General features: G+C 46.3%; 1 protein-coding gene across 8 annotated transcripts in view; it reads left to right on the top strand.

Moving 5' to 3' along the window:
* The window catches only part of SRCIN1 (SRC kinase signaling inhibitor 1), a 270653-nt gene that overhangs the window by 226236 nt on the left and 17518 nt on the right, over window positions 1-26899 (top strand). For 6 of the 8 annotated variants that reach the window (XM_081166037.1, XM_081166036.1, XM_081166035.1 and 3 more), the window contains 9 exons: window positions 588-766; window positions 3029-3204; window positions 12440-12570; window positions 16934-17081; window positions 17708-18017; window positions 20253-20511; window positions 20874-21028; window positions 21989-22141; window positions 26053-26160. In XM_081166037.1, the coding sequence (XP_081022163.1) occupies window positions 588-766; window positions 3029-3204; window positions 12440-12570; window positions 16934-17081; window positions 17708-18017; window positions 20253-20511; window positions 20874-21028; window positions 21989-22141; window positions 26053-26160 (1619 nt within the window). The remainder of the gene's footprint in view (window positions 1-587; window positions 767-3028; window positions 3205-12439; window positions 12571-16933; window positions 17082-17707; window positions 18018-20252; window positions 20512-20873; window positions 21029-21988; window positions 22142-26052; window positions 26161-26899) is intronic. The other 2 variants (XM_081166042.1, XM_081166041.1) reach the window with 1 other exon arrangement.

Raw genomic sequence — 26899 nt, 5'->3', positions numbered from 1 at the left:
GCTCAATAGATATGCCTCCTGGAAGCAACATGGATATAGGTCCATTAAGAAAGCTCTGCTGTACTGAGGAAGTACGTAGCTGCTAAGACTTTTGTGTCACTATTGCACCTCCCCCTTTTCACCCACCCTCTCCTGTCTGCTCCAGGAGCCAAGCCAGAAAACTACGCTGAATTGATGCAGGCATCCAATCTTTTATTTTTTCATTTAAAACATTTTTACACAGACCACTTGAATGTGATCTCATATCCAGAGTGACTTGCTATTGTCATGCACAAGATAGGGGTGGAAGGAGAAATGAGGGACAGGAACAGGAAAACTTGGGTTGGGGTGAGTTGTGAGATCAACACAATAACCCCACCCGTCCAAACTTGTGGTAAGAATTGAGAGTTGCTCTTGTCCCATTATTCTCTATGGTTGTAGAGTGATGTTGGTCCAGGTCTTAGCATCTCTACAGTTAAAGGCACATATGCTTTGCACTGGGCATTAGAGTATAATGCCAGTTCAATATTGGACTGAAAGCAACTGCAAGTCTCTATTACTCTGGATTGTACAAGTTATGAATCTCTCTCCTGCTGTCCTTCTTTCAGCCCCCAGCAGAAGCAACGTTGGGACACCTGTACCTGGTCCTCCACCCCCATCCACTTCTGGGACACCGGCTGGGCAGCCCACTGCCATCACCCGTCTACACATGCAGCTGCATCTTCACGACCTGCAGCAGAATGCCAGCGACCTCCGCAACCAGCTGCAGCAGCTGAAGAAACTGCAGGTGAGCTGGATTTGGAGAAGGGCTGTGTCTACACTGCCTTTCCATGGGAGTGAAAATAAAAAGTTAGGAATATATTTTATTGGGTGCATCAGGAGGAAATTGCAGGTTTCGTTTTAAAAAAGGGCAAGTTTCTAGTCCTTATGGTAGGGTAGCCAATGCTGTGCTAGATGGATCATTGGTCTGATTCTGGAGAAGCCAGCTTTCTATGCTCTCATTGGTACTGAAGCTTCATTTCATTTGGGGATAAAGAGCAAAGTCTCACGTTTCACATTTATAATAATAATAATTTCATTATTTGTACCCCACCCATCTGACTGGGTTGCCCCATCCACTCTGGGCAGCTTCCAACGAATATAAAAGCATAATAAAACTTCAAACATTCAGATGTCTTCTAAAAGTTGTATAGTTATTTATCTGTTTGACATCTGATAGGACGGCATTCCACAGGGTGGGCGCCACTATCAAGAAGGCTCTCTGCCTGCTTCCCTGTAACTTCACTTCTCATAGTGAGGAAACTGTCAGAAGGGCCGGGGAGGAGGACCTCAGTGTCTGGGCTGAGCAATGGGGGTGAAGATGCTCCATCAGGCATACAGGGCTGAGGCCATTTAGGGCTTTTTAAAGGTTGGCACCAACAGTTTTAATTGTGCTTGGAAACGTACTGGGAGCCAGCATAGATCCTTTAGGACCGGTGTTATATGGTCCTGGCGGCCGCTCCCAAGCCTTCCTTTTGCAGCGAACTTTGTTCTGACGTCCAGGGAAAAGCAAGCCGCTTGCCTTGAAAACAAAAAGGGGGAAACAAGCCCAATCCATCTTGCTCTGTTTTCACCCTCCATCTCTTTTTGCTTTTCATTTGGCTTTTATTCTCATTAGCAGCGCTCACCAAAACAAACCCTTCTCGGTGACGGGTTATTTTGGAATATCTGGCACCAAGCGAAAGGCCAGATGGCAGCTGCGCATCCAGAGCCAGCGATCCGATCTTGTCGTCCCCGAGCGTGGGAGGCGCCAGTGTTTTTCCTCGGAGTTGCTTAGCTCCAGAGCTAATTAACAGTGACAGCTTGTTGGAAGCAGGAAAGTGGCGAATGGTGCAGAGGGGTGGAAAGGCAAATGGCTCACGCTGCCTCATTTCCCCCAGACGCTTCTGAACTTTGGAAAGCATTCCACGTCCGGTCTCTGAGCCTTGCCTGCCTCCGTCATTGTCATTCACGTGCGGAGTGCATCGCTCCACTGGGCTCTGGGAGAGCATCCTGAGAGCTTCTCTTCTAGGTGCTGCACCCAAAAGGCAGCCTTGCCTTAGGCCAGGGCGCATTAGGAGGTTAACTTGAGTATACGAGAGAGAGAATAATTTCATCTTTCTGGCCTGTTCTTTTGTTGAATGAGAAATATAAGTTAATCCATCCAAGTGCAAGAAATCCAAGCTCTTTGGGACAGATAGAAATCCCATGTTCAGAGATATTAGTTTTCACGATTCTGTGTAATTATTGTCAGGGCTTAGCCCTAGCATATATTTCCTTTTTCTAAGTATTATATGACAGCAGGCAGAGCAATCCTATGAGCGTAATGAAGGGAGAATCTATGGGCTTCCCCTGGCGTCCTTGTTAATGTGCATTCATGATTATTTGTGCTCATGACAGTATCAGGGCAGTTACCCACAATCCCACTTTCAACCCTGTCTGCACCTGCAAAAGTTTTGGGGCAGGGCACACTGCTTCATTTCCAATCTGTGCATGTCCTGTAACTTCCTGCAGGTATCCTGTAACTGAGAATCATAGAATTGTAGAGCTCCCACAGAAAAAAGTATGCCAGCTTTTTTTTGGGGGGGGGGATGTCCTATGGGAACACTGATGGGTTTAGGCGCGTGTCAAGCCCTTTCCCTTCTACACACCAGGCTTCTGCCGGCGCAGAGCATCAGATCTCCTCGCGAGGACCTGCTGTTTGCATGCTCAGATTCATTTCCTTGGATCAGAGCAAGTGCCCTTGACGTGAAGCCACAAACATAAAAGGAAATAGATGCACGTCGCAGAGAGCAGCCCCGTTATCTTCAGCGGCAGATTAGTTGCGCTCTGAATCACCTGATTATTCAGGATGCTCTTCAAGTGTGCTCCCAAAAGGGCTGGAGGAGCTTTCTTTTCATCCTCTTCTTTCCCAGCCTCTGATGCACCGTGGCCTCGATGGTTCCTCTAAGCTGCAACTGCTTGTCTTCCTGCAACACCTTGATTTTCTCTCTCCCCCCCACCCCCCCCCATCCCCGCTTGTCCTTTGCAGATTCAAAACCAAGAGACGGTGAAGACGATGCTGAGGCGGACAGAGACGGAGATCAGCGTGAGAGTGACAGACACCATGCGCAAGCAGGAGGATCCCCTGCAGCGCCAGCGCACCCTAGTGGAAGAGGAGCGCCTCCGCTACCTCAACGAGGAAGAGCTCATCACCCAACAGCTAAAGTGAGGGTTTTGCAAGGGGATATATGTGGGAAGGTTCAGGGAGGCAGGAGATGAGAATATTGTTTATTAATATCCTTCCTAACTTGCGCTAGCAAGTTCTTTTACTTAGCAGAGTTTTACATTCCCCTTTTAAACGCACAGCAGATAGCTGGTTGCAGGCTTGTGTAAGCCTCTCACGATTAGGTTCCTGGTAAGTTCCCTTATATCCCTCTTCAAAGAATAAACACGCCACAATCTTGTTTAAAGTATATAAAAGAAGTTTACTCACATCATCAGTTCACAGTTGGATCCCTCAAGGCAGACAGTTACAAAATATATACATGTGGATCCATCTCATATGGGGATAATCCCAGTGTCCTCTGTTGGCTGGAAGCCAACAGAGCATCTCTAGCTAAAAAGCTGCTCCAACGACGGAGGAAGTCAAAGAGAGCGTGTGCTGCGTGATTTGCCCTTTTGATACCTGGACAGGTAAGGTCACACCCACCTCTAGTCACATGCAAAAGGAAGTATGCCCCAGCCAGAAGGAAACAGGAAGTTTTCGACTGGCTGGACCAAACATTTTCCCGCATGTCCACTCTAGGAAAACAAGGAATGTTGTACTTGACTGCTAGTTATGTATCACATCCCACAATATATTGTGTATGTGCATGTGTGGGTGTGGGTGCTTCTAATCAGGTGTTTATCGTGGGATTGGTGCTTCTAACGCAAGCCCTTTTTTTTTGCAGCTTGCATATGACATTGTCAGCACAATCCCAGCCTATACCCCCCTGCCCACTACAATGTAATCCAAAGTTGCCCTTTTCAGAGAAAATCTAGGAATTTTAAAGAAAATTATTGTCAGTGACTCTAAACAAACTGCTCAGAGTGTTAAGCCATTGTCTGGAAGCTCCCTATGTCAGAGGAAACAACTCCACGGACCTAGCTGTGACATTAATGTAATTTAATAGCATACACCACTTTTAGAGTTTTAAAAACACAAAAGTGGTTTAGAAACACTTTTAGATAAATAAATAAATAAAAGTTTGTGCACACCTGCAGAAGGGCATCCAGGGGGGAAAGTGTCCCTATGTGTGCCTGCTGTCTGTGACAAATTGCTCATTCTGCTCGGCAACCTTCCTTGGATGAAATGTAATCTCACTCTCTATAGACTCACTAGTCCCAAATTCCCAAATGAAATACAACTGGGTTTGCCCCCATGAAATCATTAGAATAGAGATTTGAAAGGCTTAGGCTGCGCAACACACTATATGTTGAAAACACATTTGGAGTAAAGTCTTCTCCTCAAAGAATTCTGGGCACCGCAGTTTACCCCTCGCAGAGTTGCAACTGTCACCACAAAACAACTCGGGCTTCCTATAGTTATTGAAAGTTAACATGGTTTAAAGGCAGGGGTGGTGGGGTGGGGGGAGGTAAGAAAAATAAGGAGAAAGGAAAGTGGGTAGCAAATCAAATTATTCAGTGCAGCCATCTAAGACTACAATCTTACTCACTTACTAGGGATTAAGTCCCATGGAACTCAGTGAGTTGTCTATTACTTTTACAGTAGCAGATGTGCACCCAATCTAGATCAGGACCAATAAAGTTTTAATCCTTCCCCTGCACCTCCCCCCCCCAACCCTGCTGCAGTCTGCTGTTTGCTCTGAGGGAGGAAAGTCAAGACATACAAATGCAGGAATAAATTTCTCATGCTGCGGACTCAGCCCAGTTCCTCCTCCACCCCAGGTGCTATTTACAAAAGTTTTAAAGAGATGGAGAGGCATTTGCATTCATGAATAGTATCAGACTACATTAATGCTTTCTGGATTTTATCGTATTTGATTACCTTGCTGCAATTCACCCTGGTTTCTCAATTGCATTTGTGCAAATGTAATAGCTAGATTAATTGACCAAAATTAAAATGATCAATTGAGTGACTTTTTCTTTAATTGGATTGCAGAACTTTCTTCTTTTTTTTAGCAAAGAGAAAGATGCAATTCCACCATAGTGTACAGACATATTCTAGATCCCAAACTGTAGATTCTTTATATAGAAGATAATGAGACAACAGTATCATATCATATCTTGCCAGAATGGTGCTGCCATTCAACAAATATGGTAACATAAATATATTATATGGAGAATTACACAAAAAGGAAGTGCTGTTTAAGTTGAAGAAGCTAAAGACAGACCACGAATAAATGTGGGCTACAACCTATATATACACCAAAGAGACTAGGAATATGTCCCTTGTTAATTAGTTCTAAAACTTCATATTTTGATGCATCTATTTGATATCAATGTGGCATAAAGACATTTGGGGGGGCGGGACTACTCATTTACCCCATTATAATTGATTTATGGGGAGCTTCTGGGTTCCATATTGTCCACCAGGTTCTTTAACACACACCAAACTGCTGAGTGAACTTCCACATAAATTTGGACCAGCGCATCATTCATATGTTGATGTCACCCAGCCTCTTGTCTCACAATGTCAACAGAACCTAGGGATTGCAATGGAAACCCTGGGAGTTGTAAGGGACTGCATGTGGGTGAACAAATCAGAACTTAACCCAGATATGATGAAAATAGCTGTTGGTTTGCAGTTGGAGACAGAGGGTTGTTCAGCTGATGCAGTACTGGAAATCTGGCTGGTGTTGGGTGAGGTTTCATTGAAGGGTCATAACTCTGTGGTAGAGCATCTGTGTTGTGTACAGAAGGCTCCTGCTTCAGTCACCAGCATCTGCAGGTAGGGATAGGAGAGACTCCCTGTATGATACCTGGGAAGACACTGCCCTTCAGTGGAGACAGTATTGAACTAGATGGACCAGTGGTCTGATTCAATATAACATACTAGCTTCCTATGTTCTTCCTGAACTCTGCTGTTTGCAGCTTGGTGATGAGGGCTAAGAATGCCTTTTTACAAGCGTCCAGGTCTTGCATCTCAATGAGGCTTGCTTTGGCACCTGGTTGGGGCTCCAGCCCCATTCCTACCCCTGTCCTTTTGGGGTGACAGAGTAAAAAAGAAAGAAGGCAAGGCTCCAATACCTTTAATAGTTTTATAGAAGGTGAACTTCAGCAGATGTACCTTGTCAAGCGGCTGTTTGCATTTGGGTGGCTAAATATACCGTACATTGTCCTACTCAGATTTGGTCTGCTGTTCATTCCCAAGGCCAAATTAAATTGCTGGTTCTTATCTTAAAGCAAGAAGTGGCGGGGTTAGTTTCATTTAAGGAACACCTCTTCTCTGCATGTCCCTCCTCCCTTTGCACTTTGCTCAGCGTTTGAGGCATTGCTTTGGATTACATAGAGGGCAGTCAACATCTATCAGGAGCAGGGCCTTTTTTGGTTGTGGCACCAGCCCCGTGGAATGCCCTCCCTTGGGACGCCTGCCTAGCTCCAGCATCAAATGCTTTTAGATGGCAAGTAAAAAAATCTGGCTTTTTAGAAAGCCTTGCAGCTTGTTTCTGAACACCCACCCCCTTTTAATCTGCTATTATTTTTGTGTTTTATATATGTGTCTTGTTTTCTATGCTTCTGTTTTTGTTCACAGCTTCATTCTATCGTTTTAATATATTTATGATTTTGGTTTTTTAATACAACTTGCTTTTGTTCTTGTAAGATACTCAGGTTTCTTTTGAAGATGATGTAACAAAATTTAAAAGCTAGCTGCACTTCCCCCAAACAAGGTTTCACTGTACATATCTCCTCTGATGTCTTCAGCAGTTCAGGTTGCTACAGAGGCTTCATATAGCTGCCTGCAGTCTCCAACATCTTTACTAGAATCTAATAAGACCCGCTGAACTCTCTGAGAATTACTGCATATGCATACCTGAGAATTTCACAGCACGAGAAGCCGCCTTGCCTTTTCTCGCTTCCTGGACTTTGCTGTTTAACCACACTGGTAACCTTTTGGTCTTCAGTGTGCTGTCTTCTTCTAATCTACAGTGTACATGTTATCTGAGCCTGTATTGTAATGGTTTTAAATTACCTCCAGGCTTGCTGAGGGGATTTGACCTTCCTAGCTACACCTTTCGGCTCCTTTATAGCTAATCCCCTCATTTGTGGAGAAATCCTGACTTTTGAAGTTTAAAGTATGGCTAGGTCAGTCTTTCTGGGCAATTTTCTCACACACCAGATTCCGGGCAGGGTTTAAGATCAGGGGCGCCGACTTATAAAAAATATTGGGGGGGCCCATACCGGGGTCCTGCCGCTGGTTCGCTCGGGTAGCCGGGAGAACGCAGTTCGAGGTGGCGGTGTTGGGGAGAGACCCTCGCTCAGGGCGCCACGAGACTTGGCGGCCGGCGGCCTATCTGGCGGGTTTTGGAGCGTATTTCGGCGGAGCGATTGGGGAGGAGGGGGCTTGTTGCCGGATTCTTCAGCTGGGCCGGAGATCCGCTGCTGGGGGTCCCTGGGCCGAGTTGTGAGCACGGCCTGCTGAAGGGAGATCCAGCCGATTGCGCGACAGGGACGGCCGGGGCTCTCCGGCTAGGGCGCGCGGCTGGCTGGCTGGTGAGGGAGCAGGTGGGGAGGAGGCGGGGGTCCTCACTCTCTTAGGAAACGCACCCACGCGCCCGATTGCCACGAAGTCCGAAGGGTGCGTGTGTGGAATTAAAAAGCAAAAACGAGATACGGGCAGGGCAGGCAAAAAGTTTTCCGCAAGAGGATGGAGGGCAGGTTGAAGAGAAAATCACTCAAGATGAGACAGTCAAATCAGCCATGATAAAATGGGCTCAGGATATTGGGTATAACATCATGTTTGAGGACTGGGAAAGGTTATGGACCACCGGAATGAAATTCACGGCATGTAATGCCTTGAAGGAAAATATTATGAAAATGATTTATAGGTGGTACATGACCCCAGTCAAGCTTGCAAAAATATATCACCTGTCTGATAATAAATGTTGGAAATGTAAGGAGGCTGAAGGGACATTCTTTCACCTCTGGTGGACTTGTCCAAAAGTGAAGGCCTTCTGGGAAATGATCTATAATGAGTTAAAAAAGGTATTTAAGTATACCTTTCCCAAGAAACCAGAGGCCTTCCTCTTGGGCATTGTTGGCCAGAAAGTGTTAAAGAAGGATAGAACTTTCTTTATGTATGCAACTACAGCAAGAATTCTCATCGCAAAATATTGGAAGACACAAGATTTGCCCACACTGGAAGAGTGGCAGACACAAATGATGGACTACATGGAACTGGCTGAAATGACTGGCAGAATCCGAGATTTGGGAGAAGAAACAACGGAAGAGGACTGGAAAAAATTTAAGGACTATTTGCAAAAACAATATAAGTTGTATGAATGTTAAAAATTTACACGATTCGGAAACTATAGCTTCAGCAATTAGATTTGGGAAACAGGAAATTATATGTTAAGTAAGAAAAGGTCAAAATCTAAGGTAATACTATGTTTAATTTAAGATATAAGTAACTGATGAAAAGTATGTTAAATTTAGAGGTATAGTATTTGAAAAGTACAAAATAAGGTACGAAACAAGGTAATAATTTGCTGATATCTTTATTATAAAGAATGCAGGGTAAGGGAGATGCGAGGAAGTCCAGTTAGTTATATAAAAAATGTGTTGAATGGTTGGTTTTCTTTTCTTCTTTTTCTTTTTTTCTTTTTCTTGTTCTTTTACTTTTTTCTTCAGTGTATGTTTCTAACTTTGTATTTGAAAACTTAATAAAATATTTATTAAAAAAAAGAGAGAGAAAATCCTTTCGCTTTTCTGGGGCGCAGGGAAGTCTCAGAGCCGGAGGTTAGGGAAGGGACCCCCTTTGCTCAGCCCTCTTCTCCCGTCTTAGATTTGCATGGGGGTCCCCGCCCGAGCTTGCCTGGCCACCGGGCCACACAAGGGCTAGCCGCGCAGCTGTCCTCCGCGGCTGCGGAGCGGCCCTGCGCCGGTGCCCAGCCCCTCTGGGCGCCCGCTGCGCTGCCAATGACAAGCGGGCGACGTCGCGGGCGGGGAAGGCGTCGCTTTCTTTCCCGATCCTTCATCCTCCCAGTCTTCCAGCCCTTTTTTGGGTTGGAAGCTTGTCTCGTTCACCCTTCTCCTTTCTTCATCCTGCGCGCAATTTTCCTCCCTCGTCTCCCTCCCCATTTCTCCTTCTTCCTTCCTTCCTGACTGGCGGGCTCGGGCTCGGGCTCTGGCTCTGGCTCTGGCTTTGGCTCGGGCTCGGGCTTTGGCTCGGGCTCGGGCAGCCACAGCGTCGGCGGTGTTGGCGATCGGCGGCGCGGGGGGATGGCCCTCCCAGGGGAGCCGGCGCTGCTCAATGGGGTTGCCAAGGAGACAGGTCGGCCGCCCCCCTCCCCCGGCCCGGCGCCCCCCGCCGCGCCGGTGCCCTATAAAAGCCGCGGACGCGCCAAGCGTCGACAGGCAGAGCCAGCGCGGCGGCGGCGCTCTGCTGGAGGGGCGCTCGAGATTATTGGGGGGGCTGAGCCCCCCCAAACGAATTTTTGAGGGGGCTCGGGCCCCCGCAAGCCCCATGGAGTCGGCGCCTATGTTTAAGATAAATCAAGAGTCAGTTCAATGGCCAACTATACCAAAGCACAATCATTTATTGCATCTAAAAATGTTCCTTCCTTGTCATGACTCAAATTTACATTAATCCAGTCAGTTTGAAGGCGGGGGAAACGGCTTGTTACTTCACCATTTCTATTTCAGTAAGCTTCCTGATTTATTTATTTATTTTTTATCCTGAATTCTTTTTCCACCCCATAGTGATTCTTTTGCAGCAGGGAAACGTACTAAATCCTGACGAGACAGAAGTACTGTTTTGGGGGGACAGGGGGCAGGTGGGTGTGGGGGATTCCCTGTTCCTGAGTGGGGTAACTGTGCCCCTGAAGGACCAGGTGCACAGCCTGGGAGTCATTTTGGACTCACAACTGTCCATGGAGGCGCACGTTAATTCTGTGTCCAGGGCAGCTGTCTACCAGTTCCACCTGGTACACAGGCTAAGACCCCACCTGCCCGCAGACTGTCTCAACAGAGTGGTTCATGCTCTAGTTATCTCCCGCTTGGACTACTGCAATGTGCTCTACATGGGGCTACCTTTGAAGGTGACCCGGAAACTGCAATTAATCCAGAATGCGGCAGCTAGACTGGTGACTGGGAGCGGCCGCCTAGACCACATAACACCGGTCCTGAGAGATCTTCATTGGCTCCCAGTACGTTTCCGAGCACAATTCAAAGTGTTGGTGCTGACCTTTAAAGCCCTAAACGGCCTCGGTCCTGTATACCTGAAGGAGCGTCTCCACCCCCATTGTTCAGCCTGGACACTGAGATCCAGCACCGAGGGCCTTCTGGCAGTTCCCTCATTGCGAGAAGTGAGGTTACAGGGAACCAGATAGAGGGCCTTCTTGGTAGTGGAACGCCCTCCCTTCAGATGTGAAGGAAATAAACAGCTATCTTATCTTTAAAAGACATCTGAAGGCAGACCTGTTTAGGGAAGTTTTTAATATTTAATGCTGTATTGTTTTTAACACTCGATTGGGAGCTGCCCAGAGTGGCTGGGGAAACTCAGCCAGATGGGTGGGATATAAATAATAAATTATTATTATTATTATTATTATTATTATTATTATTATTATTATTATTATTATTATTATTATTATAAATGGATCCATGTTCACACACATACTAGTTACACAAGGACCATTCATGCACACACAAGGCACAGTCCAATGCTTAAACCCATGCCCGACTCTGTTATGGCCGTACTCTCACATACATCCCCTCTGACACATAGGGATGTAAGAATGCATCCCTCCCCCCATTGTGCCCCGTATGTGTCTCATGCAGCACTGTTTTCATTCTGCAGCAGTTCATCTTCCACCAAAACCAACATTATTTCTCACCCTGCCCACTATGGCAAAATTATTGTAACTTAAAAATATTGCATTGTCATTACAATATATTCCATCCCATTCATTTCACTGCAGAGGAAACAAAATGCAAATGAGCAGCAGGAGGAAACGTAATCAATTGCATGTTGTTTGTGGGCTGAAAGCAACAGCAGCAGCCATTGCCGATTGTATTACCTAGATCTATTTTCATTCCTGACATGGAACGAATAAGCGAGTGTTGGCAAATTTCACTCCCGTTTCCATGTTCGTTGGAATTCCCCGACATTCCTACTCATGCATCAATCAGTCTTGCTTGCCGCCAGCGATCGGTTAAATTGCTGTTTACAATCCTGCATGATGTGATTGTAGAATTAGCTTAACAAAGGTTATATGAACTGGCTGGAGGGAGGAGAGGCAACAGGAGGCGAAGGCCAGTAATGAGTAAGGTAGTGTTACCTAGATGTGAGGTAGTCAGGTTGATTTGTTCTCTTTATTTCATAGGTGCATATCCCGGCTTGTTAGGAGAGTAACCCCACAAAGTGGCTAAAATAGCGCACAAGCTAAACAGTGGCCCATGAACAACACAGAAACAGCCCTCTGAGCCTCTCTATCTGGCGCTTGAAACCCTTCCCAGGCCACACACCCCTCTTCCCAGGTCACGCCTCACCAGCACTGCTCTTCCTCGTCCTCTAGTGCTTCTGATTGGCTGGAATGCATTCTTGATGCCTCCTGCATACTTGGATGGAGAGATCCAGTGCTTTTTTTTCTTTTAAAAAAATGTTTAGGGGTACTCTCATTTTCCTACTCATGTTGAAACGGAAGGTTGATCCTGGAGGAATGCAGCTCTTGGGCTAAAAAAAAATATCATTTCCTACTCCAGTTTGAAGCATATTAAAACCAGTTCACTGGTGCCATGTTGCCTTACCTTACATGTTCTTTGAAAGAAGGAAGAGTAAGACCAGCCCTACCTCTGGGGACGGAGGAGAGAATCGATTTAGTTTGCATTTAAAGGTTAAACAACTTAATTTCTGCTTTCTATAATGGTATGAGAATTGGAAACATTGATATCCTTCAAAAATTGTACTTCTCTTGGTCTTGCATTGCAGTTCTCCAATCAAACAACATTTACAAAAATGCATGCATTAGGAGTAATGTGTTGGTGGAAACGTTTGGAGAAATCGCTTGCAAAAATATGCACTTCAGTGAAAATGGCATACAGAAATGTTTTTATTAGGTGAAATTCTTGCTAAAATGCTGACAATTTTAATGGGCTAATTAATTACTTGCTGCATTAAATGAGGAGAACTGGATTTCAGAATGGAAAAATGAGAATCTGGGAGAAAGATCTGTCCCTCCCTACCTTCATCCTTTTCTCACTCTATGACTTCTGTGTTGGTGTTTTTGTGTGTCTGCAGTGACCTGGAGAAATCGGTGGAGAGGATCCAAAAAGATTTGATGCACAATCACCGAATTATCTCCTCACAAGAGCTGGAGGAGAAATCCCTGGTGCTTAAACAGCTGGGAGATACCTTGACCGAACTGAAAGGTGAGAGGGGACTGGGGGAGCTCAAATCACTGTGATTGGGTTGGGATAAAGTTTTTCCTGTACTGTTCCATGGGCTGGGAAATGTGTGTAGTAGTATCTGGCACAGAACTTAAGTATGTGAGAATTTATGCTGTCATCTTTTTTAAAAAGAGAGGTTTCCAGCCCTCATGATTGCCTGAGAGATGAATTTAAGGAACGGTTAGGTGGTGTGTCTGCTGAAATCTAGGTTTTATGTTCTAGGAACAGGGTTTGTGTTGATCTGTGTGTGGAGTGCTGGTGAACAAATGGTCCTTTCTTGTTTGGCCTTCTGGTCATTTCCCACAAAGATGTTGTGGTTCCATATTCTGCCTCTCACTGGCTTTTCCTCCAGCTATCTTCCCCCTGTTTCACATGTCTCCACACTGCTCTTTTCCTCCATCTTCGCTTCTGCCACCATTGTGCCAAAACGATGTATAAATTCTATCAAAACCCAAATCTCAGGTTCAGAATTAAATGGATTTCAGGCGAGTTTCTTTTTGTTGTGGTTGTTGAGAAATAAGAAAGCTGTGCCTTAAAACAGTCTAGATTTCCCTTGAGTGCAGAGAGTTGATTTTTCATTTTCCCAGCGCAAGCTAAGTGTTATTTGTCACACGGATTATGAACAGCCTATCTGTAAAAGCGCCAGGAAACTGTGGCCTTTCCAAGATAATTAGTCCTCAGAACCCATGAATCACGATGCTGGCTGAGACCAAAGGTCTGTTGAGCTCAGCAATCCCTACAGTGGCCAGACAGATGCCCCACGAAGTCCACAAGCAGGACATGAGGGAGGCAGACACCCCCTGTGGCTTAGTACCAGCCCCTGAACTCAATGCTCTGCCCCTGAACATGGAGGCTGCATTTTAGGTTATTGCAACTTCTAGAGGATACCAAGCAGAGGAAGGCCGCTGTAGCCAATAGCTGTTGGTAGACCGTGAGGCCCCATCTGCACTATACCTCAGAGGGCGAAGCGGGATGTGCCGCCCCTGGTGGAGAGAATTTGGCTGTGCTTCTGTGCTTGATTGGAAATCTATATGCGCAAGGGAGTGTTATAATTCTCCTCTTCGCCATTTGGCAGGAGGTTAGACATGATCAGCGTGAAAAGGGAATTATGTGGAGAGTTGCCACATGATAAATTGGTCTGTATTCATACAGTGTCCATGAATAAAAAGCTCATCCCCCATTATTATTATTATTTCCATAGCACTGCATTGTGCTGATGCTGCTAATGATGATGATATATTGACTACATTTTCATAATGACATATATTCAAAAAGTGGCATTCAGATGTAAAAATCTTATAAAAACAATTCCTTCCTCCTTTTTTCAGTCTTCCCATACCACTCAGCTGTGTTGACGCTGATGTTATTTATTAATAATTATGATGATGGTGATACATGTATTGATTGCTTTTTTATAATGATACATTCAAAAAGCAACCTGGAAATGTAAAAACCCCAAGGAAAATACAATGAAGTATGATAAAAAAGTATAGCTAAAATAATTTGTGTTGGCCCAGGCTAGGGTAGCAAGCTTAAGAGTGGCATCGAGCTGCTCCCCCCCACAAAAAAGAGTCTTACAGTTAACTCCGCAGAACGTGTGCGCACTCCCCATTTGCTTATTCATTTGTTAGCAAAGCGAGCACCCTTAGCATTTACACACACACAGGCAATTGAACATGCATAGAAGTGTGTGCAGATCCCCTGTGTGATGTTTGCCTGCTGGTGTCCTCGTTTGCACTGCTGCTTGCTGCCTGAGCACATTCCGAGGACTCGGGCTGATCGAATGTGGCAGTTCCTGCATTTTCCTCTGCCCCTTCCATTCGTACATAGATAGGCCCTTGGCCTTTCCTTTTCCTTCGCTTTAACCCAGGGGTCAGCAAACCTTTTCAGCATGGGGCCGGTCCACTGTCCTTCAGACCTTGTGGTGGGCCAGGCTATATGTTGCCATGATTATGACCTGCATTTTTGGCGCAAAACCTTTTTGGGGCCAACCCCCACAGTGCCCAAATGTGATTTTTTTGGGGGGGGGGTGTTCCCTCATAACAACACTGCTTCCTTTGCATTTTACGTGTTGACAGTTATTATCTCTCTCGTAAGGCGGGGTGGGGGGCTGAGGTAAGCGCGCCATTCCTGTCAGCCCTGGAGAGCGTGTGCGCATGCGTGAGTGAAGGGAAAAGCCGTTGGCCACGCTAAGTCAGGCCAGCGCCGCTCAAACAAAAATTTTCTTTTCCCCGCGTGAGGGAAGATGAGGTGGCGGCGGCTATTTACCTTTCCATGGCTCACGCCATGTAGCTAATGAGCGGCCTCCGCAGCAGAGCATAGAACTTCTTTGGAGTGCAGTTGCCCAGGCATTCCTCACTTCCTCTGGCGGGGAGCACCACCACCAGACACCGGCGGGTGTCACTCCTGAGGCGCCTCTGAGCCCCTGCCGCCGCAACTGCCCTTCCTGAGGTCAGTCGCCGGCAGCTCCATGGAGGAAATCCGAACTGTGGCTCCTTTTCCCTCTTCCCCACCCCTCACCCCAGAAGAAAAGATTGCTGCGTGTGCGCGACGGACGGAAAAGGGGCTTGCCTCGAGCAGCCGCCCACCTCACTTTTGACCCCCAATCCTGGCTGAGTTGCAAAAACCATCACGCACACGCGCTATGCCGACTGCCTGGATTCCCGGACCATCCGCAGGCCGGATCTAGAAGGCAACTGGGCCTAATCCAGCCCGCGGACCTTAGTTTGCCAACCAATGCTTTAACCTATAGATGGAGGAGCAATTCAATTCAGTCCACATTTAAAGGTGAACCCACCAAATCTGTTCTTTCCGAAACAATACACTAACCCGAAATATAGTCATCCTTTGTAATGTGCGCTCCTCTGAATTTTTCCAGCGCAGTTCTCTGGCCAGGTAATGTGTGCAAAAATGTATATAGAATCATAGAACTGTAGAGGTGGAGGGGACTCCAAGGGTCATCTAGTCCAACCCCCTACAATACAGAAATCTCAACTAAAGCATCCATGACAGATGGCCATCCAAGTAGTGTTCATATAGCTGCATATATCTGCAATTTCGTGAGGATTTAAATAAATAAATAAATAAAATTGCAAACCTGTGAAAATGTAGAGATTTGAACTTAAGATTGGAAAAAAACCCTAAATTGATAGACCCTCATCCTCACTATGGACAAAACAAGCCTGAGCTTTACGGTGCAATCCTATTCATGTCTATTCAGAAGTAAGATTAATGGAGTTCAGTGGGGGTGACTTCCAGGTAAGTGGATATAAAATTGCATTCTCAAATATTCTGAGAGGAAGGATGCCGTATCATATTATGGCAAATGTGAAAAGCTAGTATAAAATGGCAGATACCAAAAAATGTCAAAAAACTTGCCAGATCTTAGCGTTTTCCAGCAAGTCTTAATATTTCAATAGATCCAAGAAGGAGGTTTTAGAAAATACAGGCATTTACTAAGAAACGTCAGTGCTAACGGAATCCCTTTATTAAGTGACATAATGTTAGTTTCATTTGCACCATTTCCAGAAAAAAGAACCTCTTGGGAAAAGCAGATCCACAACACAGAGATTTTGGATGTTTCTTTTTACTAGTGCCTACCAATATTCACTAAATTTCTGACATTCAGAACCAACAGAAGCCGGGGCGGGGGCGGGGGGAACTATGTAAAAGCAATAAAGAAGGGATATCCTGATAACGTTCATGTTTGAATCAGAGATCAATTGATAAGCACCAGTCTTGACACACACACACCCCGTGCAATGTGACACATTTTGTATGTGTTTCCAGCGGTTGTTGACGGGCATTGGGCCGTGCTGGTTTTGCTATCAACGCCATCTCCTCGCCCACTCCCCAGTCCCTCCGCCATGCCTGGCGGGAGAGAAATATCAAGGACATTTCAGGTTTCATTTATGTTTTAAGTTGCTAGCTCTCATGAAAACATTTTTTTGAAAAAATACCAAATCTCCACAGAGGGCGCTGAGCAGCTGTGGCTTTGCAGCCCTTCTTCACACTCCCGCATTAATGCAGAACACACGACCGCTTACCTTGCTTGTGTCTGGCTGTGCTGTTGGGAGTGGGAGGGAGGAGAGATGTGGTGGTGGGTGTTGACGCAGTGAGTGGGTGGGGTGCAAACGCCATTCCTCCTCTGAGGCCAAGTAACAGTGTCGGCCAGAGGAGGCCTCACTTCTCACTCACCTGAGCCTTGCCATCCCACCCGCCCGCCTGCTTCCCTTCTCGGCTCTGTGCCTCCCTCTCCTGCCCACCCTCAGGTGAAAGCCTTCCTCGGGCCTGCTCTGACCCCCGTGCCTCTCCCTTCCCTCTCTGCCCGTCCCTGGCATTGCAGCTAATTTCCCCAGCCTGCAGAGCAAAATGCGCGTGGTCCTCCGCGTGGAGGTGGAGGCCGTGAAGTTCCTCAAGGAAGAGCCTCACCGGCTGGACGGCCTATTCAAGCGGTGCAAGGCAGTGACCGACACCCTGACGCAAGTCCGCAAGTGAGTGAGCCCCTTCCCGAGCGAGCGGAAGCCCTGCTTGTTTCTCCTGGGACCCGATAGGCCGAGACGTAACCTTCTGTCCCGTCCCACAAAGATGCTAGAGTTCCCTGCAGGTGTACCTGGAAACGCCTGGCATTTTTATTTGCCATGCCTGCATCCCTCCTGCTTCCTCCAAGGAGCTCATAACAGAACACATGGGATTCCTAAATGGGATTTCCAGGTACTGGCCAGGATCGGGCTTGCTTAAGCTTCACGAGCGAAAACGACCTCAGGTGTCCCCAGCCCATTCTCCGGGTGATGTAAGTGTGGTGTTTCTTTAAAGCCCCGCCTCCTGATCCCTAAGGCCCCTCCCACTGGCCAGGGCTCCGCTGCCATCATTGCCCCGATTGCCATTGCACCCGCATTTGCTTCTTCCAAACAGCCGCAGCTTCTCTCGTCCTCACTGACCTCCGGGCTCCTCAGCCATCGTTTTATCAGTGCTGCTGTTCATGCACCCCTAACGTGCAGTTTCAGAGAATGGCCCTTGTAGGCAAACAGACGCAGCAGCGTTTGCTGCTATTTGCAGGTGGCAGCCATTTTTTAGTCTGTCGCCCACACACTCTGACCTTTGACCTTTTTCTCGGCAGGCAAGTTGACGAAGGGGTCTGGGACTCGTCCAGTAACCTCCTTAGCCAGTCTCCAAAGAAAGTGGAGCCAGAAAGTGACTTCAGCAGGGGCTTGGATTTCGAGGTACCCACCAGCCCCCCGATGAACCTCCACGACCTGACCGCTTCCACGGACAGCCTGGGCACAGGCAGCTACGGGCAGAGCCAAATGCAGAGCCACTTGTCCAAGGGTAGCAACCCATCCCGGGGTTCAGAGATGGTTGCTGCCAAGACCCAGACAGGCTCCGAGACCCCCAGCAAGAGGAGCGTGGACAGATCAGTGTCTATGGAGGTGAGAGCAGTTTATGATGATAAAGTGGGAAGAGAAACAAGGTCCTTAAGGAATAGGATGCAGCTCACACACTGGATTCCCATCAAACACACGGTTGTTCTTCCCAGGTCACAGAAACGCAGCATTTCCATATTGCACACTTCTGCTCAGGGCAGGAGGGAGTGATTAAAAGGGGGCACCGCATCTGGGAGTTAGTGGGACAATGGGAGGGGCAAACCTGGTAAGGACTCATAATGGTGGGGCAAAACCCATTGTGGGTGTAATAACATAGAAACATACCAGAACGTTCCAGGGGAGGAGAGCAGGTGAAATGGATAAGGCAATGTGGACCGGGTGTACCCTAACTGTGCTGTTGACAAAAACAAACAAAATAATGGAATGGAATGGGAGCGAGAGGTGAGCGCTAAAATGTGACAGTCTGGAAGTACTCCAAGAGAGGAAATTTGTATGCAAAGCCTTTGGAAACAGCTACTCCTCAGGCAAGATCCAGAGCCATACTACAACATTTTGGTGCCTGAGATGAAAAACTTTGCCCTGTGGTATTTGCTGTCTCTCTGCTCCAAGCAAGTGCAGTCTACCACCAATGTTGACAGCGATCACTTGACCTCTCTTCCCTCCCTTTGTGATCCTCCTCTTGTGAATTGGAGAAACAGGGTCTTCTCAGTGGTGGCCCCTCATTTGATGGAATTACCTTCCTAGTGATTTATGTATGCAATTTAAAGAAAACCTGTAACTGCTTTCACAAAGTTAAAATCATGTTATGTTACACAAACACAATGCTCCAGTGATCGTAGAGGCCACAACAGATAGAATTTCCTTTCTGTGTAACTCTTAAAGGTATAGAAGTTCTTTCAGGGCTAGACCCCCAACCTAGGAATAGAGAATCCATGGCCCTCCAAATGTTGTTGGACTACAACTCCCATCATCCCCGCAGAGGCCGATGGAAGCTGGAGTTGAAGATCATCTGGAGGGTAGCAGGTTTCTCATCCCTGCTCCAGCCCTACTGGTCATTTTGTTTCACACCAGCCAAATCTCCCTTCCCTCTTCTCACTATCTCAGGGATCAGCAAAACTTTTTCAGCAGTTGGCCGGTCCACTGTCCCTCAGACGTTGTGGGGGGGCCGGACTATATTTTTTTTGTGGGAGGAATGAACGGATTCCTATGCCCCACAAATAACCCAGAAATGCATTTTAAATAAAAGGACACATTCCATTCATGTAAAAACACGCTGATTTCCAGACCATCCGCGGGCCAGATTTAGAAGGCGATTGGGCCGGATCCGGCCCCCGGGCCTTAGTTTGCCTACCCATGCACTATCCTCTCCTTTTCTGAGTCCCAGTCTCCTCAACACTCCTTCCTCTCCACCTAGCCGCTATTTGCCCATGTGTTTTTTCTAATACATGTTTGGCCCATAACTCCTTTACCTCCTGAGACATCTTCCCAGCCCACAGCCTGCCTCACAAAACTACCCCTGTCCCTAGGACCTATGTGAGACTTTAATCACAGCCAAGCTTAAACCATTTTCCCTTCTGGACTGCAGGCTGTTCTGACAGCATTGTTCGCTGAGAAGCTGGAAGGGTTTCTCACTGACTTCACTTGCCATAGTGCAGTGTCTGTGAACATTCCATGCCAGCTCAGTCAATGTTAGAAACTTCACTGCCACAAGCTCAGGGGAACAGAACCACCTCCGCAGACAGGGATTGCACCGTAGCTTGGCCTGGGTCCAGCCTTCCTCTTCTTACCCACTGAACAGCAAGGAGAGGGGAAGGCGGATTTTCCACCCCTTTCTGACTCTCTAAAAGGTGCAGCGCTCCTCACTCAGTGGTAGTCTCCCTGTTTTTCCATCCTCAAGGTTCAAGGCTCAAGCCTAAGCACTTCCCACTTGAGAAATCAAATGCTCAGCTGCTATGTAGAGTCTAGTCCAAGGGCCAGCAAACTTTTTCAGCAGGGGGCCTGTCCACTGTCCCTCAGATCATGTGGTGGGCTGGACTATATTTTAGGGGGGGAAATGAACGAAGTCCTATGTCCCACAAATAACCCAGAGATGCATTTTAAATAAAAGGACACATTCCACTCATGTAAAAACACGCCGATTCCCGGACCGTCCACAGGCCGGATTTAGAAGGCGATTGGGCCGGATCCAGCCCCCCGGCCTTAGTTTGCCTACCCATGGTCTAGTCTGCCACCCTGCTCTAGAGTAATGAGTGCATCAGTTACCCCAGCCCTGCTTTACAGGCTGCCGAGCGAGACTGGGAGGAAAAGCGAGCAGCCTTGACCCAGTACAGCGCTAAGGATATTAACCGCCTCCTGGAAGAGACCCAAGCTGAGCTTATGAAAGCCATCCCTGACTTGGAGTTTGCGGCCAAGCACAAGCAGACCTCCAGCAGCGGTGGCAGTGGGAGCGCCGCCTCCACCCCAGAGCACAAGCCCTCCAAACCCCAACATGCACAGAAGGCCACAACCAAAATGGACCCCAGCGGCCGCCGTGGATCAGGTAAGGCAGGTGCAGAGCAGTGGGGAGACAGACAGTGCAGTGCTCTGCGATGAGGAGCAGTCAAGGCAATGAGGGGGTTAGCTACAGTTTCCAAGATCCTTTGGGAGATAACAGTGATATAAACCTGATTTCAGCGTATGTTGTGGATGTCACCCCAGTCTCTAATCCTTTGTGGGTGAGGTTTATGTATGTTCCTCAAGTCTCTGAGACCTTGTCCTTTATTGCTGCCTCCAAACAGCTGCACGCAGCTTCCAATGTGCGGATCCACCCGGGCAGAGAGACAATGTGCATCATTGTGTGTGCTGGAGAAAGCTGTGAATTAAATGCATGACTCCTAACGCTAACTTTGTCAACCTCCCTAGATGAGTTGACGGTGCCCAGATATCGGACTGAGAAGCCCTCCAAGTCTCCTCCCCCACCCCCACCTCGGCGGAGTTTCCCATCCTCCCATGGTCTCACGACCACCCGTACAGGAGAGGTGATTGTCACCAGCAAAAAGGAATCCAGTTTCATGAAGGTATGAATCCCTTATATGACAGGCCAGAGATATCCAGGGGCTCCTCCAGACGACCTGTTCATTCAGCATTAATTCTGCTTTGCTTGCACAAAGTTTACACAAAAGTTAGACTTACGTCCAGTCTTCATCCTGACTTGTTTATGGGGCTGTTTTATGACAACAAGCATTCAACCTTCATCCATCCTGATTTGGATGTTTTGTTATTGTTGTTATTGTTGTTTAGTCGTTTAGTCGTGTCTGACTCTTCATGACCCCATGGACCAGAGCATGCCAGGCACTCCTGTCTTCCACTGCCTCCTGCAGTTTGGTCAAACTCATGTTTGTAGCTTCAAAAACACTGTCCAACCATCTTGTCCTCTGTCGTCCCCTTCTCCTTGTGCCCTCCATCTTTCCCAAAATCAGGGTCTTACAAGTCTTTTTCTATTAATCATTCCTTCATCATACAGTTTTAAATGCATTTCCTCATCACTTTCCAAACAACTGAAAGTCCATTCATTAGTTTTCAAAGTGGGTTGTATATAACTATCCTGATGTTATTGTGAGCACAAATCATCATGAATGTGCAATAAAAAGGACATCTTGAGGGGCCCGTACATCCAGTCTTTATTGAGCATTAGTTCTGATTTGTTTGCAGGGTGGTTATACAACAGTGAGCATTCATTCTGTATTCATCCCGATTTACTTGCACATTTTCCCATTAGTCATTCATTCACTGCACACTTCTCAATATATTTCTCCATCTGTTTCTGAACTGCAAAAAGCCTCTTTTTTTAAAAAAAGATGCTATTTTAGGCTGAAATAGCACTTTCATCCACTTCGATTGTGCAAACCTAAATTTCTAGTATGAACATTAATCCCTCCCATAAAACAGGGAGCACTCTCAGTGAACTAGATTTGTCCCGTGCCCTTTCCCCCTTCCTCTTTCCCATTCATCACCTCTCCCTTTGCTTGTTCTTCCAGAAAGCCGAATCAGAAGAGCTGGAGACCCAGAAGCCGCAGGTGAAGCTGAGGAGGACTGTGTCAGAGGTCGCTAGGCCTGCCTCTACGCCCCCCATCATTGCCTCTGCCATCAAAGATGATGATGAGGAAGACCGGATCATTGCAGAGCTCGAGGTAGGCAGGGCATATGTAAGAAGGAGCCACTTGCAAATGGTCCGCAGAACTGCAGAAGCAGTTTTGGCCCCAGTGTGGCCGTTTCCATCCATGTCGTTGAGGTGACTCAGTGGCTGCACTGTGGCCAGACTGATAAAGCCCTGCTCTAGTGGCCTGTGAAGCCAATAGATGGACTTCCTAATTTTTTGTAGGGAGTAGATCAGGCATAGGCAAACTCCGGCCCTCCAGATGTTTGGGACTACATCATCCCTGACCACTGGTCCTGTTAGCTAGGGATGATGGGAATTATAGTCCCAAACATCTGCAGGGCCAGAGTTTGCCTATGCCTGTAGCTTCTAGAATTATGAGAAATTCAATGAGAAACCCTCCAGAGCAGGATCTCCTTAAGCGGAGATTCACTTTGTAGGTCATGTTCTGCCTGAATGTCAGCAAATGTTTGCATCCCTAAGCATGACTTGTGCTTCTAGACATTACACTCAGTCTGCAATCCTGCATTAACCAAATGTTGGACCCCCCAAAAAACATTTAAAATCTGGGACATGCCAACATCTACTCAGAAAACATCTGGTTGCTGTTACTAAGAGGTGAGGAACCTCCTATCATCCCTGACTGTTGATCATGCTGGCTGAGGCTGATGAGAACTGGAGTCCATTCTCTGGAGATCCTCAGATGCTCAACACCTCCAATAAGAGTTGAACAACTAGGGACTAACTGCTTGTTGTACACTATCCCCAAGGATGGGGGAATCTGCGGCCCTTCAGATGTTGTTAGATTCAACTCCCATCAGCTCCACTCAGCATGGTGAAGGTGGTGGCTGGAAGGCCGCAAACTCCCTCCAGTCCTGTTCAAAGCTAAGTCTCATTAATGAAAGTATTGCACTATTGACAACACTTATTCTCAGGCATTTTCATTAGCTCCATTATGAGGCTGCTATGGAACGAACAGTCCCTATTGACTGTGATTGTCTCATCTGATTGTCTCATCTGATTCATCCCTTCCCATCAATGTCTTGTCTGTAAAAGGTCAGCTTGTGAATTAACACTGTTTGCTGCACTCTGTATCCATTCCTGTGTTGCGGGCGACGTCATTCTTTTTCCCAATACGTTATTAAAATAATTTGTGCCCACAGCAGAACTGCATATTTTTGAGATGTAAGGTTTCAAAATACTCAGGATAATTACTAAGGGGTTTAGTGGGGGAGGGTGTTTTTTTTGTGTTTTGAGGGGGTAACCTGTTAATGTATTTGATCTTTCTAATAACATTCCTCCAGTATATAAAACTCGCTTTCTTATGGGATGGCCATATATACATGAAATCTGCACTGACTTAACAATGCCTCCCAAAAGCACAAGATGTATTTCCATGTATTTTCTTTTTACTGGATGAAATATGTTGCCATTACAACCATTTATTTAAAAAGTTATCTATATATGTTAATTATACACAGTTAACATGGCCCTTCTCTACAGATATAAATCCGAAGAGAGTTTGAAATTGACACCTGTAAATCCCTCTCCCATTTGTCTTTATCTTTGTAATCTTCTGGCTCAGTCTCCAACATAATTCCACAGAGAAGACGTTTTTGCAAGTAACGTGACGTATTAGCAGCTGTTCAAATTTTGTCAGATTTCGTGTCACTTAGCTCTCATTGTATTGCCTGAATTTGACTCCTAATTTGTAATAATTTGAATCTCAAGCAGAAGCTGATGGGGGGGGGTCAGGAAGTGATTCCACATTTTACATTTCATGGCTTTATAAATGACATCTACCTCCCTCCCTCCCACCCAGCCCCCCACTCCACAGAAAATTGGGGAAAAAACCACATTGTTCTCAGATACCTAATCCCCTTGCCATTTGGAAAATGTTTGCAATATAAAAGCGGTGTCAATAGTGTCAATTATTCTCTGTATTTATCCCAAGTTCTAATTAGGGCTTTATATATTCCATTACATTTCGGACTGATTTGGTTTAATTTTCTCAAATCCGTGCTGCTGGCAGAGTATTTATTTTACATTGTTCAGTGTTTCCCAGTGTTACCTGGGCATCAGCTGAAAATGTCAGAGCTAGCTACACAGCTGTATTGTAGTTTTTGGTTACAGGAAGAACAGCCACATTTTGTTCTTGGAACCAGGTAAATTTGTTCAAACAGGACATTGAATTGGATTAAGTTCTTCTCTATCCCTTATGAAATTATTGGAGGGACAATTAAGGAAACAGCACAGCAGAGTCTGTGATGTTTCATTTTTATCATAGCAATGCTATCCATCCACACGTAGGTTTTTTTGATGCTCATATTTTTAACGCTCCTGTGTCTTGTTTCCCCAGTGATACAGCTGGGGTTTTTTTCTCAGTGTAGCTACGGCTTTGGATAGTGACATTCCCAAATGCATCTAATTCCCTTATTTTTCCATTTAAGAGTATGGTGTTTTGCCCCCCATTTGCTGCTGTGGTTATGTCATCTCAATGTGTATCCCCACAAATTCAGATTTCCCATTGATAAACTTACTTTCCCAAACCGGTATTAAAAATATATATTGTGGTCCTGTCAAAAGTTATTGCAGTGTTATATCAGATTGTTCCAAACTTGGGTCTCCAGCTGTTTTTGGACTACAACTCCCATCATCCCTAGCTAGCAGGACCAGTGGTCAGGGATGATGGGAACTGTAGTCCAAAAACAGCTGGAGACCCAAGTTTGGGAAATGCTGTTCTATATGGTTGCTCTTTGAACCATGTGGATACAGTCAGATGACAGAACCCTCATTTAACGCATCTCCACTCTAAGTTCTCTTCTTCCAGTGGATTTGCATTTTTAGAGAAAGGGTGTTACGGAACTGTTAAGAATGTAAGCATTCAGTTAGCCAGACCCAGCTTTTCTCAAATGAAATTTTCAGCTGCTAAAAAATGTCACTTGGACTGCAAAGGAAATGAAAATTAATCCAGAACCTGCAGATATCAGAAATTCACCAGGTTGTTTGTTGCTACTGTAAAATGCTGGCAATGTAGTTAGTATAGTAATCAACTTGGAATGGTCCCTGAGTTTAGAAGCGGTTTATGGGGAAATGTTGCCTCCTGGTGGGCATTCTGAGAACTACACTACCCAACTCAATTCTGAGTACAGTATTATGATTTTAACATATTCTCTGAACCATCGTTATGGTAACAGCCAAGACCTCAAAAGGGAGACTTACAGACTTGGGACTGAAACTCTTATACACTTTCATTTTGATTTTTTTAAAGCAGCAAGTGATGGAGCTTGGTGTGATAATAGAAATGCAATTCTCCTTCACCTTAGCAACACTTGTTAGAATTTAGAATTACTGCAGATCTGGAAGCAAAAATGGCAGTAGATTTGTGGGTGTCAAGAAGGACCCCTAGATCAACTTTCTTCCTTTGTCTCCACACATCCCGAAACATCACTGCAACGTCTTTTTTATCACTAGTCAGTACAATTGGGCCAATTGGGTGAATGAGGGTTTAAAATCAAGAAAGGTTTATGGTTGGTATTTTAAAAACAAACAAACCAGTGTAGTTTTCTCCTACTATTGAATTTCAAGGTTTCCCGTCCAGCAACATTGAGGGCATAAAAGTGTCCCTATTTCTGTGTGTCATTGTCATTCTGTAGCACAGTATACTGTGTGTTACACAGCTGAAAGTGGGTGTTCTCAGAACGGTACATCTTGTGATTTCAGTTTTTAACAAACTATCTGCCTGCAGATCCTTTCTGAAACCGAGGGTAGGGCCAAGCCCTGTGGTCAGTTTCCTGGTTGTCAGTTCCACGCCACCCCATAAGCTCGTGGTTATCCTCCTTGAGCCGGAATTAGCAACCCACACTATTTTGCTTTCTGTCTGTATACAGCCCCTCAAAAAAACCAAACCCAAAACAACCACCTTCCGTGTTCTGACTTCCTCAGGTATTTCAGAGAAGCTCTTCATTTATTCCTAAGTTCCATTGTGACCAGCTCGCCCCTGCCGCAGACATGTGGCCCAATGGGGCCACCATAGCAGCCGAAGGATGGAAGGTAACACAGCCGTGCTTGGACGGATCACAACTCCCTTCTTCTCTTCCTTCCCTCTGACTGGCTACCTGCCATAGCACCTCTAACAGGATTCCTCTTCCTTTTCTGCAGCCCCTTGTTAACTCTTCTTTCTCTTTCTCTCTCTACCTCTCCGTACATTAACCAGCTAACGGCTCTTCCCCACGTCACCCACCTGACACAAGTAGTGTGCGTTGTCCTGACACAACACAGGATCCAACCGGCACTAACCCTGTGTGACTCTTTCGAAGGGACAGGTGTATGATTTGCTGGGCCTCCCCCCCAAAGAATGCTGGGCAAGTTTGGACTGGGCGGAACCGGGAGTGCCGATCACTGTTTAGTTGGGGGTAACTCACTTGTTCTGCTTGCGCTATTATTCCGCCTGCACTTCTAGACAAAGGGATTTCCTGATTGCAATGCATGCCACGCCTTTTGGGCGGAGCCTGGGTGCTTGTTCTCACTGCTCGTTTCCAAGTGCATGGGTCTGGGGGGATGAGGGGGGGCGGAGAATGCCACATTCTTATCTCCCCCAACTAAAGTGATTCTGTTCTGGTGTTATCTGTGGCTTGAGTCACATCCTACGAAATCGGAAAAGTTTTTTATTGCTGTTAGTATGCAATATCTGGAAGAGTTCTGGAGATTTGGTTCAGTGTAGAGCAGCCTTTCTCAACCTGTGGTCCCCAGATGTTGTTGAACTACAACTCCCATCACCCCTAGCTAGCGA

This window comes from Podarcis bocagei (genome assembly GCF_964188305.1).
Source record: "Podarcis bocagei genome assembly, chromosome: 13".
NCBI classification, from domain to species: Eukaryota; Metazoa; Chordata; class Lepidosauria; order Squamata; family Lacertidae; genus Podarcis; species Podarcis bocagei.
Note: the sequence above shows the minus strand (reverse complement) of the source record. Positions and strands in the feature narration are given on the sequence as shown.